Source organism: Columba livia, chromosome 4, assembly GCF_036013475.1.
Source record: "Columba livia isolate bColLiv1 breed racing homer chromosome 4, bColLiv1.pat.W.v2, whole genome shotgun sequence".
Classification (NCBI taxonomy): Eukaryota; Metazoa; Chordata; class Aves; order Columbiformes; family Columbidae; genus Columba; species Columba livia.
In genome coordinates, this window is record NC_088605.1 from 77,943,194 (window position 1) to 77,965,034 (window position 21,841).

At 51.0% G+C, this 21,841-nt stretch overlaps 1 protein-coding gene across 5 annotated transcripts in view; it reads right to left on the minus strand.

The window, feature by feature from the left end:
- FRAS1 (Fraser extracellular matrix complex subunit 1) overlaps positions 1-21,841 on the minus strand; it is a 119,402-nt gene that overhangs the window by 71,845 nt on the left and 25,716 nt on the right. For all 5 annotated transcript variants that reach the window (XM_065062527.1, XM_065062525.1, XM_065062523.1 and 2 more), the window contains 2 exons: positions 1,800-1,907; positions 260-352 (listed from right to left, as the gene is read on the minus strand). In XM_065062527.1, coding sequence (XP_064918599.1) covers positions 260-352; positions 1,800-1,907 — 201 coding nt within the window. The remainder of the gene's footprint in view (positions 1-259; positions 353-1,799; positions 1,908-21,841) is intronic.

Below are 21,841 nucleotides of genomic sequence, written 5' to 3' on the forward strand. Positions count from 1 at the left end.
TTCTGCAGGCCAGTCAAGCTCCATGTGCTATAGCCCCCGCTCCTGGCTCCTTTCTCCCCTTAGGCCAAGCGGGGCACACTACTGCTCAGCCGCACTCCCCTTCCTGCAAACCTGCTGACCAAACTCCCGTTTCACTATCTGATAGCGACGGAAAATATCCCAACGAGCTATCCCGCTCCTGCACATCGGCTAAACACCCTGCACTGACGTGAAACAACCAGTCGGGCAGCTAAAAGCGGAGGAGGGCGAGAGGACTCACGCTGTGGGTCTGTCCGTCGTGCTGGCAAGAGCCCTCGGCTCGGGAGGCGCACTCAGGGCAGCACTTGTTGGGGGCGATCCGGAGCACTTCTCCCTAAAACACACAAATCCGGTGAGCAGGGCGCGTGAAAAACAGCGTTTGACGTGAAGGGAGAGACGTGGAGCTTTGCTGGACCCAGGGCCCTCGGTTTAGAGAGGAAACGTGTGCAGTGAAACATACAACACTGCCACAGCAGGTGCCGGTGCTGAGAACCAGAGCATCAGTCTGCTCTGTTTGACATTTCACCATCAAAACAACGGTAGGAGAATCCACACCCCTAACAGTGCATTTTGGAAGGCCCCAGCTGGACTAGTTTTGAAACCAGCACAAAGAACAACTAGAAGGCTCTTTTTCAAGACAGAAGCCAGGATTACTCACTGAAGGATCTCTTGGTTCTTGGTTTGGTTTGGTTCACACAACAGAAATAACGTTTGTCGGGTTTTCCACCTGCTCAGAACGCGGGGTACACCCAGCAGGTTTTACACCCAGACGCTTAGAACACCTCTGGCTACGCTTTCTGCAGAGACTGTTCCTATTTCTGCATTGCCACTGCAAACAAGACCAGCAATATTAGCATAAATCTCGTAATAAGCAGATAAGCAATAAACCCTGGAGCGGGCTGGTGATTTATGACCCTGCTGGTCGGTTTATGCTTGAAGGATGATTGCATTTCTTTTTCTTCTGAGATCCCTCATGATCCTTTTCAACATTTAAGTGGCCAGACCTTTACGGAACACTTAAATTCTGTCTTGAAGATCACCCATGGCAAGGAGTCACACAGGTTATTTCATACTACAAATCTGTTTCCCTTTATGAGCTTTAAACTCACCATCTTTTCATTTACCCGATTTTTTAAATGAACAATAGCTTCTCAAGCCCACTCACGATCGGGTGTTCATGACAGCACTCTTTTTCAGCACAAAAATTCCTAATATTTCAGTCTTGCTTGAACAGTGATAATAATGAGGAAAAGCAGTAAGAATCACAATAATTTCCTTGTTAATGCTGTCATATTGGAAAACACTTTAACCTGCTTCATAAGGCCATATAATTACATCAGCAGTGCCTCTCTAAAGCACTGATTTTCAGCATCATTCAGGCGTGCTACCCCAGCAATGCCGACGCTATGGCCAGACCAACCCGTGGCCCAACGGCTGCGGCACAGGTTTGCATCGCTGAGAGGCGAAGGGGCACAGGGACTGCGCCTGACCCTGGGCACACACCCCCCGCAAGGAGAAACGGGATCGCCATGTATAAAGATAAGCAACCAACTCATCTCCGCCAGTTCCTCCATGGAAACCCCTCGTGTGCCGCATCCTCTTTCCGTGTCCCTCTTAACACCAGCGGAGTTCTGCCTCCACGGGCACAATTACCCCAATGGCTCCCATCATTCCTCCACATGTAACGCACCGTGTGCCGGGCCCATTTTGACATATAACCATTCCAGGGGTTTAAGGCAGTGGAAGGTGGGGAACCGCGGCGTGACGTGACGCTTCTCTACCTGCTGGAAGTCACAGCGAGGGGCCGTGCAGGCCGTGGGCTCACAGGTGACGATGCTGCTGCGGCACTGGCAGTCTTGGCAAGAGTCCGGCTTCCACCTTGTGTTATTCTGCAAACAAGCACGAGTTTTAAATCAGACCTACACAGCACAAGGCGTGTGCTGTTTTACACAACAGCAAACAGCTCAAATAGCTCAGTGCAGACAGACTGGAAGAGCAAAGTCTGCACCGCATCAGCCCTCCCTCCCACACGCTCACCTTACCAGGTACAACTTCGGTGCTGTTCATTCAGTAACATCAAACATGCGGTTGTAAGACAAGGACACGCACAGCAAATGATCAGCTACAATGGCAAGATAATTGATGGGACATCATCTCCAATAACCTCATTACAAAATCTCTAGGAAGCTTCTCAGTGATCAGGTTTGGAATTAAATGGATTCAGGCAAAACCACTGAACGCACGGCTGGGTACGAACAGGCTCTGCCTTGGAAAACAAACCCGTCCTTCTCTTTCCCCCTCACTGCTGCCTTCCAGCCGTCCCGACACCACACAGCACCAGCAGCATCCCGAGAAAACGGAGCCAAAAAGATGAGTTTCTCATCCCAAACACTCTTCTCCATCAGACAACGGCCGCGCGGGCACGAGGCTCCGCTTACCCCCGGCAGGAGGCTGCCCTGGGTAGCACAGACGGCCGCTAGCCAAACCATTCCGCCTCATTGTTAATTCATGTGAAAAATAATCCCAGACTTCGCTACTCATTTACACGATGTGGTGATTTACTCCAGCGCTGTCAATTTACTCACAGCGTAAAGTACGACTTAGGCAAATTAAGACACACGAATATGATTAAGAGCTTACTACTGAGAACACATTTAGGGCTAACTATGAAGAACACATTTAGGACTAACTACCGAAACTGTTAAGCATCATGATAAAGCACCAAAATGTGCCTTACGGGCCCATTAGAAAGCTAAATGAGGCTGAAAAAGCTTGGAAAATCCGGCTGCTTGCTCATGCGCTGACGCAGAAGCTGCCGGGTGTTGTGCGGGTCTGGAAACTTCATGTCATGTCCTACAAACCGGGCTGTGCGAACCACGGCTCGCAAACCAAGCAGCTCAGGAGTCTCACGAGGTGTCACCACGCTGTGTGCCCAAAACGGGCCTGGCAGAGCCCTCCCTCTTCTGTGACGCTGGATCAAGGCTGCAAACAGCGGGACAACCAGAAACACCGCAAAGAAAATCCTTCCGGCTCTTCACTGCTTTCCAGAAGCGTTTTGTCAGTATTGAACCGCGCTCTGCTCTCCTGGCACAGTCCACGCGCAGGCAGCGAACGCTCCAGCAGCATGAGAAATTCAGGGAGATCCTGTGTTAACGATGGTGGCAAAATCAACCTTAATGACAGCAAGAGATGGCAGTAAGTGTGCAGTCCCTTGGGGCAAAGAGGAACGGGAATTTCTCTCTGGTAACACAGCGGCTTCTCCTCTCACACACGCACGGCCCTGGGTGCAGAACAGAAACCGAGACCCCATCTCTGCCCGCAGATTAGCGGCACAGCTACAGAATCAATCCGGGTGAAGTCGGGTGTGTGCCAAGCTTTAGGTGGCACACACGCCATAGCCAACTCCATTCTGCTCTCTTTAAAAAAGCTTTGTGGTACTCAGATCCACTCTGACACCCCAAAACTGCGACAACACCCAGAACCCTGAACATCTTTCCACCGGCACAAAGTGACGTTCAGTCTGCCTGACAGAACCATTTGGTGTGTCTACTGATTCAATCCTTCTCTTGTTTGAAAGGAGAATCCCGAAGCAGTGGGTGGCAAAGGAGAAAACGTGTGCGAGGATGGTGGAGAGCGACTGCGTCCTGAACCTAAAAATGGCCAAGGGACTCGGGCGGCAACAAGTGAGCACAGAGCCGCCCTCGCTCACATCCTGAGACCTAAATGCTCAAGTTGCTGACAAGAAAACCTTCTCTTTGGTTTGCAGATTTCTCAACAGAAAGGTGGGGTTTATCCTCTGTAACGCTACCAAATGTCTGAACGTTACAGTCTCAGTAAATGGAGCAAAACCCAGTGCTCTGGCTGTGAGCCATTAGAACTGCAAGCCCATTCAATTCCTTTGCCATGGGAGACAAAAGCAGCACGTTTACTTGACACACAAGGTGGAAATACAGAAAAGAACGGGGAGGTTATTGCAACAATTGTATTTGGTGGCACCGCCAGCTGCAGACTATTCTAGGAGCACATTCCAAACCAATGTCAGTGTTCCCAGTTTATAGGAGCTTGCGGCCAACAGCTGCTAACACAGAAAAGAGAACAAGCCTTATGGGTGTGTACATAGAGCTCTGATGGCCTGGAGAACACAGACGGCTAATACGTGATTTTCTTATTTGGTGTCCCATTCTGTCCTTAGCCGACCTGAGAGCTGCGTCCCCCCGAGCCGGGTGACACGTTTGGCAGTGACACCAAGGCCCAGCCACACAGGAAAGGCTCCTGTACATCCAGTCCTTACAAAGACACTCTGGAGTTCCCAGGTGTCAGCGCTGAAAACACAAAGCCGGACTTCTGAGCCGATGCCTGAAGCACTGCCGTAGGCCTGGCTTACGCCAAGGCGCTGCACCTCGGCGCGTAAAGCACCTGCGACAATTTAAGCGCTGAATTCCTATCAAGAGTGTACTTTTATCAACAACAATTTAAGGAGCTTTTGCCTTGCAAGTACTAATATAATTAACGGTATAAATAATGAAGTACTGCTCACAGAGCACTTTGAAGATGGAAAGCGCTCCTTAAGCGCCAACTAGTGCCATTATAATTTATTAATTCTTTGGATTTCCCTACATCAAAAGCCGAAATGATATCTAATTCGACTGAATTTTAAAAGGCCACGCTTGCAAGAAGAGATAGATCTACATTATTCGGTTGGTTTCCAGAACAGGGGCCAGAAAGGCAAGACAAGCTCCCAGAGCTCTGGAGCTTGCGGGCAACCAGACGGGAGCCAAAGTAAAGCAGATCTCAAGACACCGGAGAATAGAGCAAGAATGTACTGGGTTTGGAGGACGCTGATGAGGAGAAGAACGCAGGACAGCAAGCAAAAGAGCTGCACATCAAGGGTTTGTTGTTGCCGCAACATCACATTAACCAGAGCGCAGAACAACCCAGATCTCTTTGACCGTGGCTTTTCCACGGCTGCACCTGTTCCTCCTCTACCGCAGTAAAAAACCCACCCCACCTGCTTGAAAATAATCAGAGTCTGCTATTAATACGCAAAAAGCCTCCGTAATTTGACCAGACGCTGCTTAATGTGGGATATCACCGCCCCACATAACAATCTGCCCGAACGAGCAGCGCAACAGCCGGCTCGTGTCCCCGCTGCCCTCGGCCCGTCCCATCGCTCGCGGCTTTATGGAAACACTCGGCCCGTCCGTACCACGTCACCGCACGCCGGACTGTCCCTGTCGCACGCCAGAGCCGCCGAGCACCGCGGCAATTCATCGGCAGAGCAACCCCAGCAGCCTCCAGCACGATTCTCCAGCCGGAGCTGAGCCTGGAATTCCTCCGCCGTGCTGAAAACAAGGCGTTGTTATTGCTCATCGCGTAGCACGACCGCTAAACTTTCCGAGAAACGGTAAAACTGACTTCCCAAGGGAACGGCAGGCGGAGCACGGAGCAACCACGCTTGGGTACCCACAGCCAGCACCGCCAGCAGCCGCCACGACTTGGCTGCTCTCATTCTCCTTCCTCATTTCCACCGCAATTAGCCGACGGCACCAGGCAATCGGCAGAATAAAGCCGGAATAACAGCGCGAGCGTGCCCCGCGGGGATGCCCCTTAATGGAGCCACAGAGAGATGAAAGCAATTCAGAGACACATAAAAGATTCCCAGTGTCCATCTGGGTTTAGACGTTATGTTTTATCTTTTGCAAGGGGGAGCTGTTGCCACCGCCAAGTATGCTTCCAAATCTGACAATAAAACCCCCTGGAAAATGGGATTTTAATGGGGTTATTCCAGCACGCCCACAAGCAGAACAACGTACGAATGGCCCGATCTCCAAAACCAAACAGAAATGCAGCTTGGCTGGCTGGCTCTGGATTCCTCGGAGAGAACAGAGCGCTTACGGCAGGGCGTAGATTAACACGTTAACACGTTCGCGCTGTTGCAGGAATCGGAGGATACTTTCCCCCTTTTTCCAGCGAGGTAATGGAATGGTTACAGAAATCAAAACAAGGCACTGTTTTCAAATATAGTTCATTAGTCTGATGGTTTTTTACCCTTTATAATGAAGTTTTTTATCAGTTGTCCTGTTGCAAGAATCACAAGTCTACCAATAACGCTCCCCAGCACCCTGAGTGATTCCAGCCATGTTCCCAGTTATTCTCACATCGCCGGGACTTACATTTATCTTATCGCTCATACAGGCACAGAGGGCTCAAAGGAACCCAAAACCCAAAACCCAGAGCTGAACTAAAACCATTTTGAAACATCATTTTTTCTAATCATTCTTTAAGTCAGCACACAGAAATCTTTATTTAGACCCCGAAATCAATAGCTTCGCTGGGCAGTGTTCCTCTCTAATGGTTAAAGGGTTTTGCTTGGTCGCTGTTCAAGTAGATTTCCCGGGAGTCAAATATGCCCTTTATTCTAAACACCGCACATCTGGAAGAAACGCTGCTCCCGACAACCACTTTACCACATGTTCATTCTGACTCTTGCGCATTCCTACCCTTGCTAATCAATTCCTATCAGCACTTCTATAATGGAAAATTAACAGCAGTACTATCGCTAATTTTTATTAACTAAATAACCTCCTCTGTGATGAGCATGTAAGAAAAACGTCGCATTTAAAAGCAGTTTATTAAAGGCAACATAGTTGCATCACACTAAGTTTTTAGACCTAGTAGGTCTCAGGCCAGTTTTCACCCCTGACGGAGGCGATTTTCCTCGCTCTTTGGAAACCAACAGAGAATTGTGAAATAAAATTAAGAAAAAAGCAGGTGAAAGCCCACAATTTTGACGCAAGGCCCAGGGCAGAAGATCAGCTCCCGAGCGCTGAGACGACGAGGTTCTGGAGGCCTGGAGGGAACAAAGGCGGTTCCATTTCAAACTTGCACTCGCTGTCAACGCAAGTAGGAACTTGGTTTCCTTTTCTCTTCCTTAGACTGAAATCATAAATTACTTCCTCTGTTCAGGACTCTATAATAAGGCACCTCCTAACTAATCAAATACAAGAGACCTCCCAGGAAATAGCGTTATCTGGCAATTCAGGTTGTTTCACACTCGGATACCTCGAAGCCCCAGGTGGGAACACCCGCTCAGCACCAGAGGCTCCGACCACCCATCTTCCTCACCGCCCATTCTTCCCCTACTTGACCCGTTCTGACAACATTGCCTTGTGCAGGAGCAGGAAAGCCTTGCCCGAACCAGCCTGCAGCTTCTCTGCAAACTCTTTTCACACATTGTGTCCATTGACAAAAGGACGTGGTGATTATCTAACAGAAAAATGCAATCACTAGAAGGGACGCTGTCCCAGTTTTAATACGGCTGCAAGCAGTGAGAGCAAAGATCCATCCAGCCCAGGAGTTCGCTGTTGACGAGCAAAAAAAGAGCAGAAAACCCCAGAATCCTGCACTCAAGTCCTATTTCTGAGATCTCACCCATGAAGGAGGTTTTCCTGCATTTCCTTTCGCAGCACATTTTTCCCATGCCAAATCCTGCATTGGGTCTGCTGAACTGCACACACCAGCACTTCTCCTTACCATGCAGAAAAACATCTGGGGTCCCTCCTGCTGGCTTTTCCCCTTCACTCCAACGGTTCCTAACCTGCCAACCGGCACATTTCAAACATCCTCCCCCAAAATGCCTTCTGAACGGCTACGGAACCCAGAGCGTTCCACTGAACAGCTCTTGAAAAGAAGGGAGGAAAAGGATCAACTTAACCTAAGGTTGATCACGGCTTTAAGATAGCATTAATTACAATCTAATGGCTGTCTCTGCAGCAGGAGTCACAACCTCACTGCGTGATGCGTGCAAAGCATGCGGGTGCACCCACAGAATGATTTTGGTTGGAACAGACCCTCCAGATCATCGAGTCCAAGCACAGCCCAAGGCACAGTGCAGCTCCACCTGTCCATGAGCACCCAGGGTACCCTCCACCCCTGAAAACACTGCTGCTGGCTTGAGAACCGCACCTGCGAGAGCTGCGGGACTGGGCAGCCACGACTGCACAGCGAAGGCTGCAGAAGCGCAGGGAACCCTGCACGGAACCACAGCCTGGAAAAATCACCCACAGACTGGAAATCGGCCACTAAACCGACCCGAGCCAGCGCAGGCAGCAGCAGGGATCCCCGCGGAGCACAGCCTCTGCTCAGCGCTCCTGAAGGGACAGGGGAACACCCGCTGCAGCCCCCGCACACACACGTCACTGATAGGGCAGTATGTCCAGCAGGATGTATATTTCAAACCCATGCTTCCTGCTGTTGAAACGCTGGCTGCGCCGGGCCAAGCGCTTCAGTGAAGGAACAAGTGTCTTTTATCCCATTTCTAACACAAAACCCAACATCAGGGCATGAAAATCACTGCAGCTCAAACGGCTGATTCAGCAAGGGAAGAAAATGCCGTTCAGTAAAAGCCATTTGCAACAGGCCCTTGAAGTGGAGTATCGGGTGAAATGTAACTTCTTGAAGGCAGCAATACACCCTAGAGCAATTTTGCAAGCCACTTTAGCAAATATACAGGCATCTCCAAAGCCAAGCAGGATAGTTAGGACGCATTCTATCAAAGTGCAGAGAGAGGAATTAAGCCCCCCAGATCCTGCCATGGATCCACAGTCACCTCTGCTACAGCTGCCCGGACACACAGCCCTGCGTGTCCTTACCTCCCACCCCACTAATAACCCGTTCCCTCTTTCCTCCAAGGGGGAAGGGACCCCTGCGAGCGTCCTGCGGGGTCATCAATCCTGCTGAACGGAGCGCGATGGTGAGAGCGGCAGACAGGGGTCTCGCAGGCTGGCCTCGTGTCCTCCCGCATTGTCCGCAGAGCCCGGCTCGCTGCTGGCTCTCACCATGCAACAAGTTGTAATTCTACGACCAAGCAAATTGAAATTAACGGCAGCAAAATGTATGGCACAGCTTAGTATTTTGCCCTAATACACAGGCTCCGCGTTGCCTTCTCTTCCAAATGATTAAATTAATTGACTTTGGCATGTAGAAACTACAGGCTCGAAAACATAATAAAGCTTAAAATGACCTGAGAAGTGCAAAGATGATGTATGTGTTTGTGTTCTGCTTGTGAGGAAGGAGGTTGCTGGGACTGTTTTTACAGGTAAAATGTCATAAAAGCCACTGGTTTTTAAATGCTTCAAAACCGTCTTTTGCCTGACGTCCTCTGTATTTTATCAAAAGCTTTCTGCAGAGCAGCGCTCAGCACTCAGCACTCCTCCTCCTCCTCCTCCCCACGGCTTCATCCGGGAACACAAAGGGATTCTCCTCCTGTCCACCCCACACAGAGAGGGACAATCGTGAGAACTCACTGTCGATGAACCAGAAAAGGGTAACTGGATTGGCAACGGCAACAGACAGTGCGTGTAAAGAACAGACACATCCTTCTGTTAATTACAACTACCCTGTTTCTAAGGACCTGAACCGCTAATTAACCAAAACAGGGGGAAGCACCACGGTCCAAGCAGGGCGGCAAACCAGGCTGTGCACGGGGCTGCCAGTTAAGTGCCTCGCACAGACAGGAAAAACCAAACAGAAACTGAAAATCCAGCCCCACAGTGAGTGAGCGGCACGTGTCCAAAGCCCGGGCCGAGCTGAAGGAGCGAGCGGGGAAAGTTCATTTGCAAAAGGGATTGGCACAGCTGCTTAAACACGCGCGGCAGGTCTGCAACCCTAACCAAGCACTGGGTCCAGCAACAATATTGGCATTGAAGGGCAGCAGCAGGTATCGGGTATGCCTATCAGCAGAGAAGATCAGACAATCACTTTGCTTGGAAAAGATCCTCAAGATCATTGAATCCAACCATTCCCAGCCCTGTCCCTGCCCCATGTCCTGAGAACCTCATGTCCGTCTGCCCAGCCCTCCAGGGCTGGTGACTCCAGCACTGCCCTGGGCAGCCTGTTCAATGCCCCACAGCCCTTTGGGGAAGAAATTGTTCCCAGATCCAACCTCAACCTCCCCTGGGCAACTCGAGACCAATCTCTAGGCCCTGGCAAACAGGGCGATGCAGTTCTCCCAAATGACGGGTCTCAGCATCCTTCGGTGACACGAGCTCCTCTAGGAAGCATCTCAAGGTGCTGGAAGTTGGGGTGCGCGGGGGAACTGCCTCGTGCCAGGCTGGTATTGCAGCTGGAAAAGAGCAGCTCTTCCAGCAGAGCATTTTTCTCTTATTACTGTTTGATTTGGGGATGACATCTGTCATCGTCTGCATTACCAGCACATCTGACTGCCTGGACAGCATGCACAAAAACATCACACACAGCCATTTCACCTTGAAATATGCCAGAACCGGCTTTCTTTCTCATATGCCTTTAAAAAACCCCAAAACAAACCACCCACGTAGTGACAAATATTCAGTGTAATTTCAGATCGTAAATCCCAGCTAGATTCCTGCTGGCCAAGAATGGAAGACACAAAAGACGACTTTCCCGTCCTCGTCGCTCCAGCCGTGGCCATCGCAATGGAAACCCATAACCTCCAGCACAGACAACCCAATGAAAACCTCCGTGTGCCTGTGATCGCAGCTCACACCGTTTCAAACACACCCACCTTCTCGGTACTTCACATCTCACTCAGAATAAATCTGTGGTAGAAGCCTGGGAACAATTTATATGGCAAGCTTTAATGGTCTTGGAGCTGTAAGGGTAAGACAGAGCGCACGCAGAAGGACTTATTTAGACTCTGGAAAAAAAACTGGGTGGTCCTTAAATCTCTTTGATGCTCACGGTTTAAAAAAGGGAGTTTTATATCCAAGCATTCTATTCCTTCACTGTAGTGCGGTCTTAATCTACAGGAGCTGCTCTATGAAATATTCAGCAGAGGTGAAACATATGCATCCTTTCAGTTCAGAAGAAAATGCGTCTTCCCTCCATTTCCAGAATATTATTGAAAGTAACACCTGAAAATTCGCTTTTGTTCACTGTTTAAATTGCGTTTCCCCAGCACGCTGAGATGAACGCTCGCTAACGAGTTGTTCCCAGCACAGCTCTGGGTGCCGGTGTCCCCAGGGCTGGAGCCCGGAGCTGGCCTGCCCGCTGCGCTCTGCGCACCCACACCGGGGAGCTGGCGCTCGTCACGCGGCTCCGCGCTCGGCTGGAAACGGCTCCTGCCTCAGCACACGTTCAGCAACGACACTGTGAGACGGTAGAGCCCTTCTTCGCAATCGTCTCCTCTTCTCTTCTCTCCTCTCCTTCTTTTTTCCTTCTTAAAGAAGGAATGAAACATTAACTGTTTCAGAGCTCAGGTATCTTTAATTCATTTTCTCCCCTGAAGAAGGAAATCCCATTTTTCAAGGTGTTGCTGAGGCAGTTTTCCCAGGGCCTGGGGAGCACCCCCGCGATGCCTTTAGCGCCAGGTTCCTGATGGACCCCAATAAGGTTTTAAGTGTTCATTCATCGGCATCTCCTTTGAGCAAGCCTGGGAAGAACCCACACGTGACAGCTGCCTATACCCTAAGGACACAGAGCTTCCCTGAGGAATCAAGAGGGAATTTGTGCTACAGATGCAGCCTGGACACTTCCTCAAGCTCCAGGAGTCCCACCAAAGGCATGAACGTGAGCTGATGAACTTAGTTACAAGGACAGAAGGGCCTCCAAAGGAAAAGCAGGTTAACCCTTGGCAGCTCTAGACCCATTTCTGAGAACACAGAGCAGTGTTCCCAGGACTCCTGGACCTGACCAGGAGCTTCAGCGACTTGAGTCACCAACCTCATCCGAGTGTGAGTGTCCCTCCGCGAGCCCGGCGACGGGACCGCCCTCCGCCACGGCCTCGGCGCCTCCAGCGCTCCACGCGTCTGTCTGCATCCTACTTCCCATGCCCTTCAAATAGCATACCAAAAAACCCACAACCTGGCAATAAAAAAGGGTAGGGGATTTAGAACAGTATTCTGTGTTTTCCTTCCTCTCCTTCCCCTTTTTCCACCAGAAAATAAATGAAACTGAACTGGAAGATGCAAGACTAGTGAATCCACTTTCTTCTCGGTAGGATATTCACCTGTGGCCACCTGATAAGCGGGAAGGGGGAAAATAAAACCCCAATGCACAATAAAGGTTGATTTGAACTGAAAGACTCTGCAGGTTCACAAGCCTGTTAGACTGAGCCATGTCACAACAAAACACACTCCAGTTTCATTAAGGTGCGTTGTAAAGACAGCATAACAAATTGCGGTCGAGAATGCAAGGAATCCGAGAAGGAAAGAAACTTAAAATCAACAACCTCCAACCTGGGCCTCGCGCTTCTGACTCAGCACCACGGAAAACCTTGTCTGAGGCTCTGGAAAGAAAACACAATAATGTACAGACGTGGGCAGAAAGCCCGTTTTTCAGGGGCTCGGGAACATTAAGTATTTCAGTGCTGTCTTCTATGCTGCAGTAAATACGGCACTTTATAGCCACCTGACAGGTGTTTAAGTCCTGCTATTAATCTTAATTCAAGTTCTGGGCCCCTAAGTACAGGTTTATGGGTTTATTCTGAGAAAGCCTGAAAGAAGCGATCATGAACACAGCCCTCACCAAGCCCTGAGCAACAGCCTGAACGGGACAGATTTTGTGCAGGGCAGCACCGCTTTGCAAGAGAGCTCAGGCAACCTCCTCCGCCTAGCCAAACAAAGCCACAAATCCCCATGTAAGGTCCTAGAGCTGGATTCGTGTTAAGTTTCTGTGCCCCACGTGAGTTTGCAATGGGCTGTGATCATGCCGCACAGTCCGGCATTGGTGGTACAAAAGGCCAGAAAAGGCACATGTGGCAGCGCTGCCTCACCGGTTTCATTTTGTGATCGTCTGGAATCTGCAGAACGTCCTTGCACCAGCACCGGATGGAAGGAGAGCAGAGGGAGCAGCAGTGCATTATCACCTCCCAGGACACGCGTGTTAAACCAGCAGCTGGAGCGTGCAGGAACGGCCCCTGCGGAGCTGAACGCAGCCACGGGCGCCTTCAAATTGAGGGCAGACTCCTCAAAACGCAGGGACTGTATCAAAAGCCAACCTGCAATCCTTCTCAACACAGCACGCTGAAAATTCTTCGGCTCCCCTCCACCTCCAGAGGGGAACGGGTGCTTGCGAGGGCTGCGTGCCGCTGCGGAGGATGCTGGGTGCAGCACCGCTCCCTCCAGCGCGGGAAGCCGTGGACAAAATCTGGAGAGAGCCAGGGCTCTCCTGCCCCCGCGGAGCACGGGGAACCCCGAACTCCCCACCGCACTGAGACGTTCAGGCGGCCAAGCCACACCGCGCTCGGAAACAAAACATCTGCCGAGGGATAAGCAATTGCTTCTTATCCCATATTAATCTGCAGAGCTTTCCCATCCCCTGAGGAGGAACAGAGAGGCGCGCAGCTCCAGAGCGGCTCAGAGCGTGCTCGGCTTGGCAGCCAGCCAGCACACGGCTTGCTTCACTGCTCGCTCCCGTACGGCTGAGCCGGGTACCGCTCCCAGCCTGCAGACACCGCACACCAAGACTCCAGCGCCCACGGGCTACGCGCACGAGTCGCATCACGTCCACCCCACCCCTCCACACCCTGCAATTTGCATCGTGAAAACAAGAGTTTTATAAAACACGAGGGTCTCCTCTGCAGGAAGAGGATGAGCTGTCCCAGCAGAACTTTTTGTGCAGTCATCCATACATGATTACAACTGCATTTACACATAAGGTCTACAAGCAGAATGAAAAGATGGCAACCAGGATGCCACCAAAGGACGGGGTTTTGCTCATGCTGCCATGCTCAAGTGAACGAATCCATCTGTAAGAGCATCGTGCCAGCACCAAGACAGAAAACGTGGGGCAGAAGGTCAGCGGACAGGCTGCCGAGGCCCCGGCTGGCTCTCCAAGTCACGGCCAGGGAAAGGGAAGGGACTGGAACTTCCAGGAACCTCCTCCAGCTCCATCACCCCCTGAGAATCACCCGCACGTGTTTCCCAGCACACGCTCGGGGATCAGAACAGATCACAGACTGTCCGAAACGAGAGCCTGTGAGGAACGCTAAGCCAGCCCTGCCCGGTAAGCCCCGCTGCGTGCTCTCAGGAGCCCCGTGGAAATCCAAACGCCGGGCAAGGTGCCGGCTTGGAAAAAGCAAAGCATCTCCAGAAAATGGATCACGTCACCTGGGCTGGGGTGGAGGATCCTTCCACAGCTTCCTATGAGGTCCTTTCCCATTGCTTCTCCTTCTCCCTGCTATTTTTCCATTTGTTATTGCCATCGTACATTAAAGTCTTAATACTCGGACCATTGTACTTCAGCTACCCTTTCCCACCTTCCCTGCGCTCGCTTGGTTTCCTTGGTCAGCTCTGCTATGTTCAGCAACCTTTCAAAAATTTATCAGCTGTGGAGAGTCACGTTGTAACAAAAAGAACCCAATTTTGCATTCCTGGTGCAATCTCATCATCCGAATGTGTTCAAAGTTTTCAGATGACAAGGTCTTGTCTTTTAAGCTATTTAAACCTTCCCAGAAAAGTAAAAACGCTCTGAAAGGAAATGACATTTAGTGCTGATCTGAAGCACCTCTGAGGGAAACCACGGTGGAGTATCCCCGCCAAACATCTTGTCTCATGAAAACATTCGTTCCCAAACCCTAGCTCTGCAAAGGACAATCACTTCGCACAGCGCTGTATGCAGCTTTGTCGACATGTAACAACAGCACGGGGTGAACCCTCAGTTCCTACATGGAGGTCATGCCAATTATTCATCCAAACAACAGAACAACGAACGCAGGCGGCCTCAAGGTACCAGTGGACCAAAGTGTAACACAGCCCCACACCTGCCCCTCTGCAGACCCAAAACCAAGGACTACAAGCGGTCACTCTCGATGCTCGTCCCCACAGAAGAAAACCTAAAGCTCAAACACTCTTGGAGTAGAAAACTGTACACTACATTTTCTCTCCAACATGCCTCCTGTGGGTGCTGTGCCCTGGTTTCCAGTCACACCTCCCATCCCAAGAGCTGAGATTTTGATTCCAGCAATGCCAACGTAAGGTAAATCAACTTGAATATTTCAGATGGATGGGTCTGGCAAGTCCCTTCCTTCCAGATGTCATTCAAATTTTATAGAGAGGTAGAAGAAAAGCGCTTCATGCACGACGGCAGTCCTAGGAGGCGCAGCCTGTCACACGCAATGCTCGTACTGTGGCCGCCGCTCCAGCGTAAGGGCAATGGCACGAGCTCGGGGGAGGGAGCCCGCGGGGCCGTACCTCTCGGAAAGGCAGAGGAGCACAGCTTCCCACTGCGCGTCAGCAAGCCGGGAAACGAATCATGGTCAGTCCTGCTTGGCGGCCTTCACAAAGCAAGCTGCGAGTGTCAGCTTTACTCCTGCACGCTCGCATGTCTAATCGCACCTGAAACAAGTGCCCCCTTAAACAACAATTTCTGCAAAATAGGCAAAACCAAATGAGATCCAAGGAGGTCGAACTGCTCCTGGATGTTCCACCATGGCGGGAGCCGCTAAACTCATCTGACTGTGGCAGTTGTGGCCACAGTGTGCCTCGCCTTAGCTTCTTTACGACAAAGCCGTTAGGTGTCCGTGAGTTACCAGCGTGCCGTTACACATCTTGCTTGCTCACTCCAAAACCTCCCGAGTGTGTGTCCAGGAGCCAGGTGTGTTTGCTGGCAGCTCGAGGAAGAACACTGGCTGTCAGTGCACCCTGAACACAAACAGGGCACTGCAGGCTGTCAATGCACCCTGAACACAAACGGGCACTGCAGGCTGTCAGTGCACCCTGAACACAAACAGGGCACTGCTGGCTGTCAGTGCACCCTGAACACAAACGGGCACTGCTGGCTGTCAGTGCACCCTGAACACAAACAGGGCACTGCAGGCTGTCAGTGCACCCTGAACACAAACAGGGCACTGCAGGCTGTCAATGCACCCTGAACACAAACGGGCACTGCAGGCTGTCAGTGCACCCTGAACACAAACAGGGCACTGCTGGCTGTCAGTGCACCCTGAACACAAACGGGCACTGCTGGCTGTCAGTGCACCCTGAACACAAACAGGGCACTGCTGGCTGTCAGTGCACCCTGAACACAAACAGGGCACTGCTGGCTGTCAGTGCACCCTGAACACAAACAGGGCACTGCTGGCTGTCAGTGCACCCTGAACACAAACAGGGCACTGCAGGCTGTCAGTGCAGCCTGAACACAAACAGGGCACTGCTGGCTGTCAGTGCACCCTGAACACAAACAGGGCACTGCTGGCTGTCAGTGCACCCTGAACACAAACAGGGCACTGCTGGCTGTCAGTGCAGCCTGAACACAAACAGGGCACTGCTAGCTGTTAGTGCAGCCTGAACACAAACAGGGCACTGCAGGCTGTCAGTGCAGCCTGAACACAAACAGGGCACTGCAGGCTGTCAGTGCAGCCTGAACACAAACAGGGCACTGCAGGCTGTCAGTGCAGCCTGAACACAAACAGGGCACTGCTGGCTGTCAGTGCACCCTGAACACAAACAGGGCACTGCTGGCTGTCAGTGCACCCTGAACACAAACAGGGCACTGCTGGCTGTCAGTGCAGCCTGAACACAAACAGGGCACTGCTGGCTGTCAGTGCAGCCTGAACACAAACAGGGCACTGCAGGCTGTCAGTGCACCCTGAACACAAACAGGGCACTGCAGGCTGTCAGTGCACCCTGAACACAAACAGGGCACTGCTGGCTGTCAGTGCACCCTGAACACAAAGAAACACACCGATGCTAATAGGCAGAAGGTAACTTGTAACGGCGAGCAAAACCACCTTCCTGGGAAGGGGATTCCGCTGTTCCAATCCAGAACAAAACCTTTGAGCGAGACTGTGAGGAGGAACAAAAGAAGGTGCTGCACAATAAATCCTTCAGAAGGGATGGGATGACGACAGACAGCTGCCCTTTGGAAGGCCATTTGAGCATCTGTCAGTGAGCAATCCAAGATAAAGGCATCAGTCCTCACTGTTTAAATACTGGAGAACAAGGTCAGCAGAAATGTTCCCTTCATTCCACTCCCAGATTTTCTTCTTCCAGCCACCGCCCGTAATGAACCACAAACAAAAGCTGCTCTTCCCAAAGCCCACGCCTGCCCCTGCCCCAGCGCGGTGCCTTGCCAAACAAACCAAGGCTCAGCTCTACAATCGTCCCCTTCATCCTGCCCTGCGGCAAACTGAACTTCAGTCCTGCTAAGGATGGGGCACTGGAAATGCCCTGTGCAAACATTTGACTTGTCTCAGTTACTTGATTCTTTGTGTGTTCAGCATTTTGCAGACACATGAGCAAGAACAGGCTTCCTCTCTTCTGTTTCTTTCCCTCCGCATGTCTGGTTAAACCCAGGGCAACTAATCCTTCAATTACAAGCGCAGTCAAAGCGCAGCTGCAGGGAAAATGGTGCGTGAAGTGTCTGTTCACAGCTCCAGCCGCCGCTGGAACCGCCACCGGCCACTCAGCTGCCACGGGGCTTTATGTCATATGGTCAGGCCATCGGGATTTAATTCTTCTATACGATATCTAAAAGCCATTTACTTGCAGGAACTCGCAATTAACCACACCACATCGACCACGGTTGTAATATCCATTATCATGCTTGTTTGTCAGTGCTGAAACAGGTGCTGGGAAAAAATCAGATGGAGCCAAGAGTAATTTCACTGTTGCCCAAAGCAGCAAAACGCGTTCCAGCGGCTCATCAGAGCCCCCAAAGCCTCTGGTCACCCACAGAGCACACGTACAGCACCCTCCTCCTCCCAATTCACACGCCCAGCACCAGCGCTACTGTGCAAACCTCATCGGAAACAACCCTTTCTTAATTGCTTTTCATTTCAATGTTTCCCCTAATTAGAGACATTTTGAAGCTTGCCGCAAACAAAGGCGAGTGGGAGCGACGTGAATGAAGGCAAGGTTCACCCAGAAGGCCAGAAAAATCGAGTTTAGTCTTCTCAAAGCAAGAAAGGATGGACTCCCAGGTACCAAGCTGTCCTGACAAGGGACGCCTGGAAACCTCCCCAAGAACCCGTGTTTTACAGGCTTCTGGGGGCGATGAGCGGGGGAACATTCTGCCCTGGCTGGGATCTCCATTTGTGGCACAATTAACCCCAGCACCCGCCTCCCCGCTGATACACACGAGTCTGCCCACTCCACCCTCCTTTATGGCTATGAAACGATGATCTATTAATACATTCACTGCTGTCCTCTCACCTTTCGAAATTCAGCAGGATTTTTCAGACAGAAGGGAAGACCAAGAGTGGTGCTCGCACATGACACGTGCAACACAGCGTCGCCCTGTATATTCTGTGACCAAAATACATCCCCAAGGCTTGAGCCGACAGCAGGATTCCCTCTGGTGGAAGTCGCGGCGTGTTTGCAGAAGACAGAGCCACTGAAAATGGCTGAAGTCAGTGCACGGTCCCCACAGACCTGTTTCTGGTAGGATCAGAGATCTGAGGGTTCCTTGGCACTCATCCATTTGAAAAGCATCACGCAATAACATCATGTTTCCACACCTGAGAGATTTCGGTGCTACGCAGAACCTGCCTGTGCGTGGTACCAACAGCTATTCTGTGCAAAAAAAGGTCCCAAACCAAGAACGTCTGCAGGAAAATCCAAAGTGGAAACCCCAAGTATAGGTGCAGAGACATCCAAGTCCCAGCTGGCTGCCAAGCGTAAGCTCTCCCAACATCCACCTCTTGTACTGAACCCTCTCACAAAAATTCCTTCTCCAGACAAAGGGGAGCCAAAAATAAGTATGGGGGGACCCTGTTCCCCTGCAGAGATCTACCCCTGCACATGGCAGCCTCGGCAGCTCCCAACAGGCTGTTTGCCTCGCACCGCCCTCAGAACGTGGCTTCTGCAACCGAGGCTCAGCGGGGTACTTGGTTGGCAGCCAAAATGCGCACAGTCTCGTGTCCACACGGAGAATCCGGAGGAATCCGGGGAGAAACACAGCCCCAGTGCTGCACCACCGCAGCAACGCCTGCTCCCAAAGACACGTAACAGACGCTTCAAGAGGAAACACATTGAAATTATATTTTTAAAACGCCACAGTAAAAGGCGTCTCACAAGAAGCACGCACGGGATCTGCCATCAAAACTACAAGCTGGAGAACAAAGATGAATAACGAGAAATAGTTTATTATTACCAACTGCTAATGCCCTGATGAGCTTTCAGGAGAGCCTGGCCAAGGAAAAGGTGTGCAGGACCCAGCTGAACAGAAAGGATGCAGGATGGGCAGGATGACTGCAGGTCTCACACATCCCCAGAGGTGGTGGTTGTGAAATACAGAAGCTTTCTCAGCCGCTTTCTTGTTTTATGCCCTATTACTGGTAACATTATTACTACTATGCTGTAAAACAGGCAAAGGTTTCGGGATCTTACCCACAGCAAGGAGTAGGCTTGAAAGTCAAGAAAGTGCTGTTTGATTCCATGCAAAAGGGATAACCTGATTCCGGTTAAGCCTCACCTATTCTTCAGCTACCTAAAACATTTTCTTTACGCTACAAAGAATGTCATCGGATTTTGCACTCCCCAACGGGGAACATGCATGCTTTCTGCCCGGTTATCATGCTCGGGGCAATGCAAAGGCCAGCTGCTCTGCTGCCTGGCGGGAGCCAGGGCCGGCTGGCCCTTTTTGGTTAATTTGCTGGGACAGAAGAGCTTGACCTGCGAGCCCATTCCGGCTTTTCACAGAGCACGCAGCACGACCCACGCCGTGACCTACAGCTGGGCTTCCCATCCAACACAGGCCAGCATCTGCAAACCGAGCCTCCGCCCTCCATTTCATTCTGTCATCTGCTAATTGCGCCAGGCATTTTACACACAAAGCACCTTCACAAAGAGCACGCAACGAGCAAAACGTATTAGACGTGATGCTCTGCACCAAGAGCAGCCTCCAGAAACCACTTAGAGCTGCTCCTGATTTGTAATCAAAGCAGCGGGTCTCAACACACAACAAATGTCGCGTGTGTTTCACAAGACACGGCTACTTCTCACTTCCAGGAGAAAATAAACGTATTTAGCAATGGGCAAAAATCTCAGCGAGGGCTATGCAAGAATTTCTATTACCTTGAGCACCCCTGAGATGAGGCAGTTGAGATGAGAACAGAGAGACAGAATAAGCCCTGCGATTCTTGTGAATAATTAACTTCAGAACAAGAAAAAGCTCTTGTTGGAAAACACCTTTCCCGAGCAAGCACGGCTGGCAGCGACACCGGTCACTCCACAGGAAGGAAAAGTGTTAAATGCATGGTGATAAACATACGATTTCTCCAGGAATGCTCCTTTTCAGGGCATCTGCAGAGAAGCAGCTCCTGGGACTGAGCAACCAGGTAAAATGAGAACCTCGGCAAACGGGAATGTACCAGAACAAGCCCTCAGCGCTCCAGACTCACACCTGCCCTGCGTCAATGAATGAGATATGATAGTATGAATAACCATACAAGTTACATCTTCGTAGCATTTAGCACCAGTTCGTGTAATTCCACAAAATAACACCGCAGGTACAATTATTCCAAAGTCTGCGTGATGTGCATTTATACCAGTCGGGTTAATAGAAAATCTCCTCTTGGCCCATGCTGACGATTCCTACCAGCAGGAGTTAAAACCAGAGCAAGGGGCCCATCCAGCGCTGGATCGGCAGCAGACAAGGTGCTGTGAAGGCTGGAATACCAAATAAACCTGCTACAGGCCGCATGTTCTGATCTCAGTTTGACAGATGGGAACCGCATTTCAGTTTGCAAACCCCCTCTGAGGACCTTGAGGTATTCAAAGAGAACTAGCCATGCTTCTTGTTCTGAAAGGGTTTGGAACAGTCAAGGGACAGCTGGGCCGAGAGCTGTGTTCTCTTATAGAGGCGGATGTGCAAAAACCATTATAGAAATCGCCACACAAGGATGTTCTCTGAGCTGGGCTCTCAGCCCAAACCCCAGCGAAGTGCTCTGCAGCGGAGCACAGGGCTCACCCCTTCCCATCCGTCCGCAGGAGCCGAGTCAAGCGTTCTGGGGGAAAAGTCACCTCTTTGTTGTGCATTTATGGCAGTTTTTCTCTTTTGGCCAGCTGTGGAATTTTTCTCTTACTATCTGGACACTGGTTTTGTTTCCAGCCACCAAAGTGAACAGCATTTCTTTTTTCCAGCAGCCACACATACAGAGAGAAATTCTGCAAGTCACACTATAAATTATGGAACAGGGCTGAGATGCAAACACGGGTTCAGAAAATGCAGGCTGGATGCTAAGCTTGCTTAGTTGACACCAGACAGGAGACAAAGGGAACGTTATCAGCTCTACAACAAGCAGGACCGGGGCTGGTACGTTAGTGATGCTGTTTAGCGAGCAGACCTGACACAAACCCCGCGTAACATGGACCAGCGCTCCCTGCAACAAAACAATCACGCCGCAGAGCCAGAAAGAAGCAGCAATTCAACCCCGGTGCCCTTGGCCCAGCCACTAACATTTGCCCAAAAGACTGTGAGATCCGCCATCCGTTCCCACCAGACTTCCTACCAGTCTCCTAACTGTTTAAGTCCCAACAATCCTTACAGTGCGCTTCTCACTGTAGGTATAAAACACACAAGTGTTTGCACATCCCAATCCAGCCGTCTGTCTCCTCCGTCCTGCGCCTCCTGAGCCCTCAGAACCGTCTCCGTCCTTCGGCACCTCCATCACTCCCCTGTCATCAGAGCAGTGTTTTACACGGCTGTTTCCTACAACAAACCTGAAAACTACACATAACTCCGTCAAGTCTGGAGAGCAAATTATTTGCCCGCATGCATATAAAAGCCTATGGGTTTTCCTCACAGTGGCTTTAAATATGTGTTACCTGACCTCACCTTCGCAATTACCTCTCTGGTATGCGCCAGTACGGCCGAGGAAAAGGCAGCGGAGAACAGATGTATT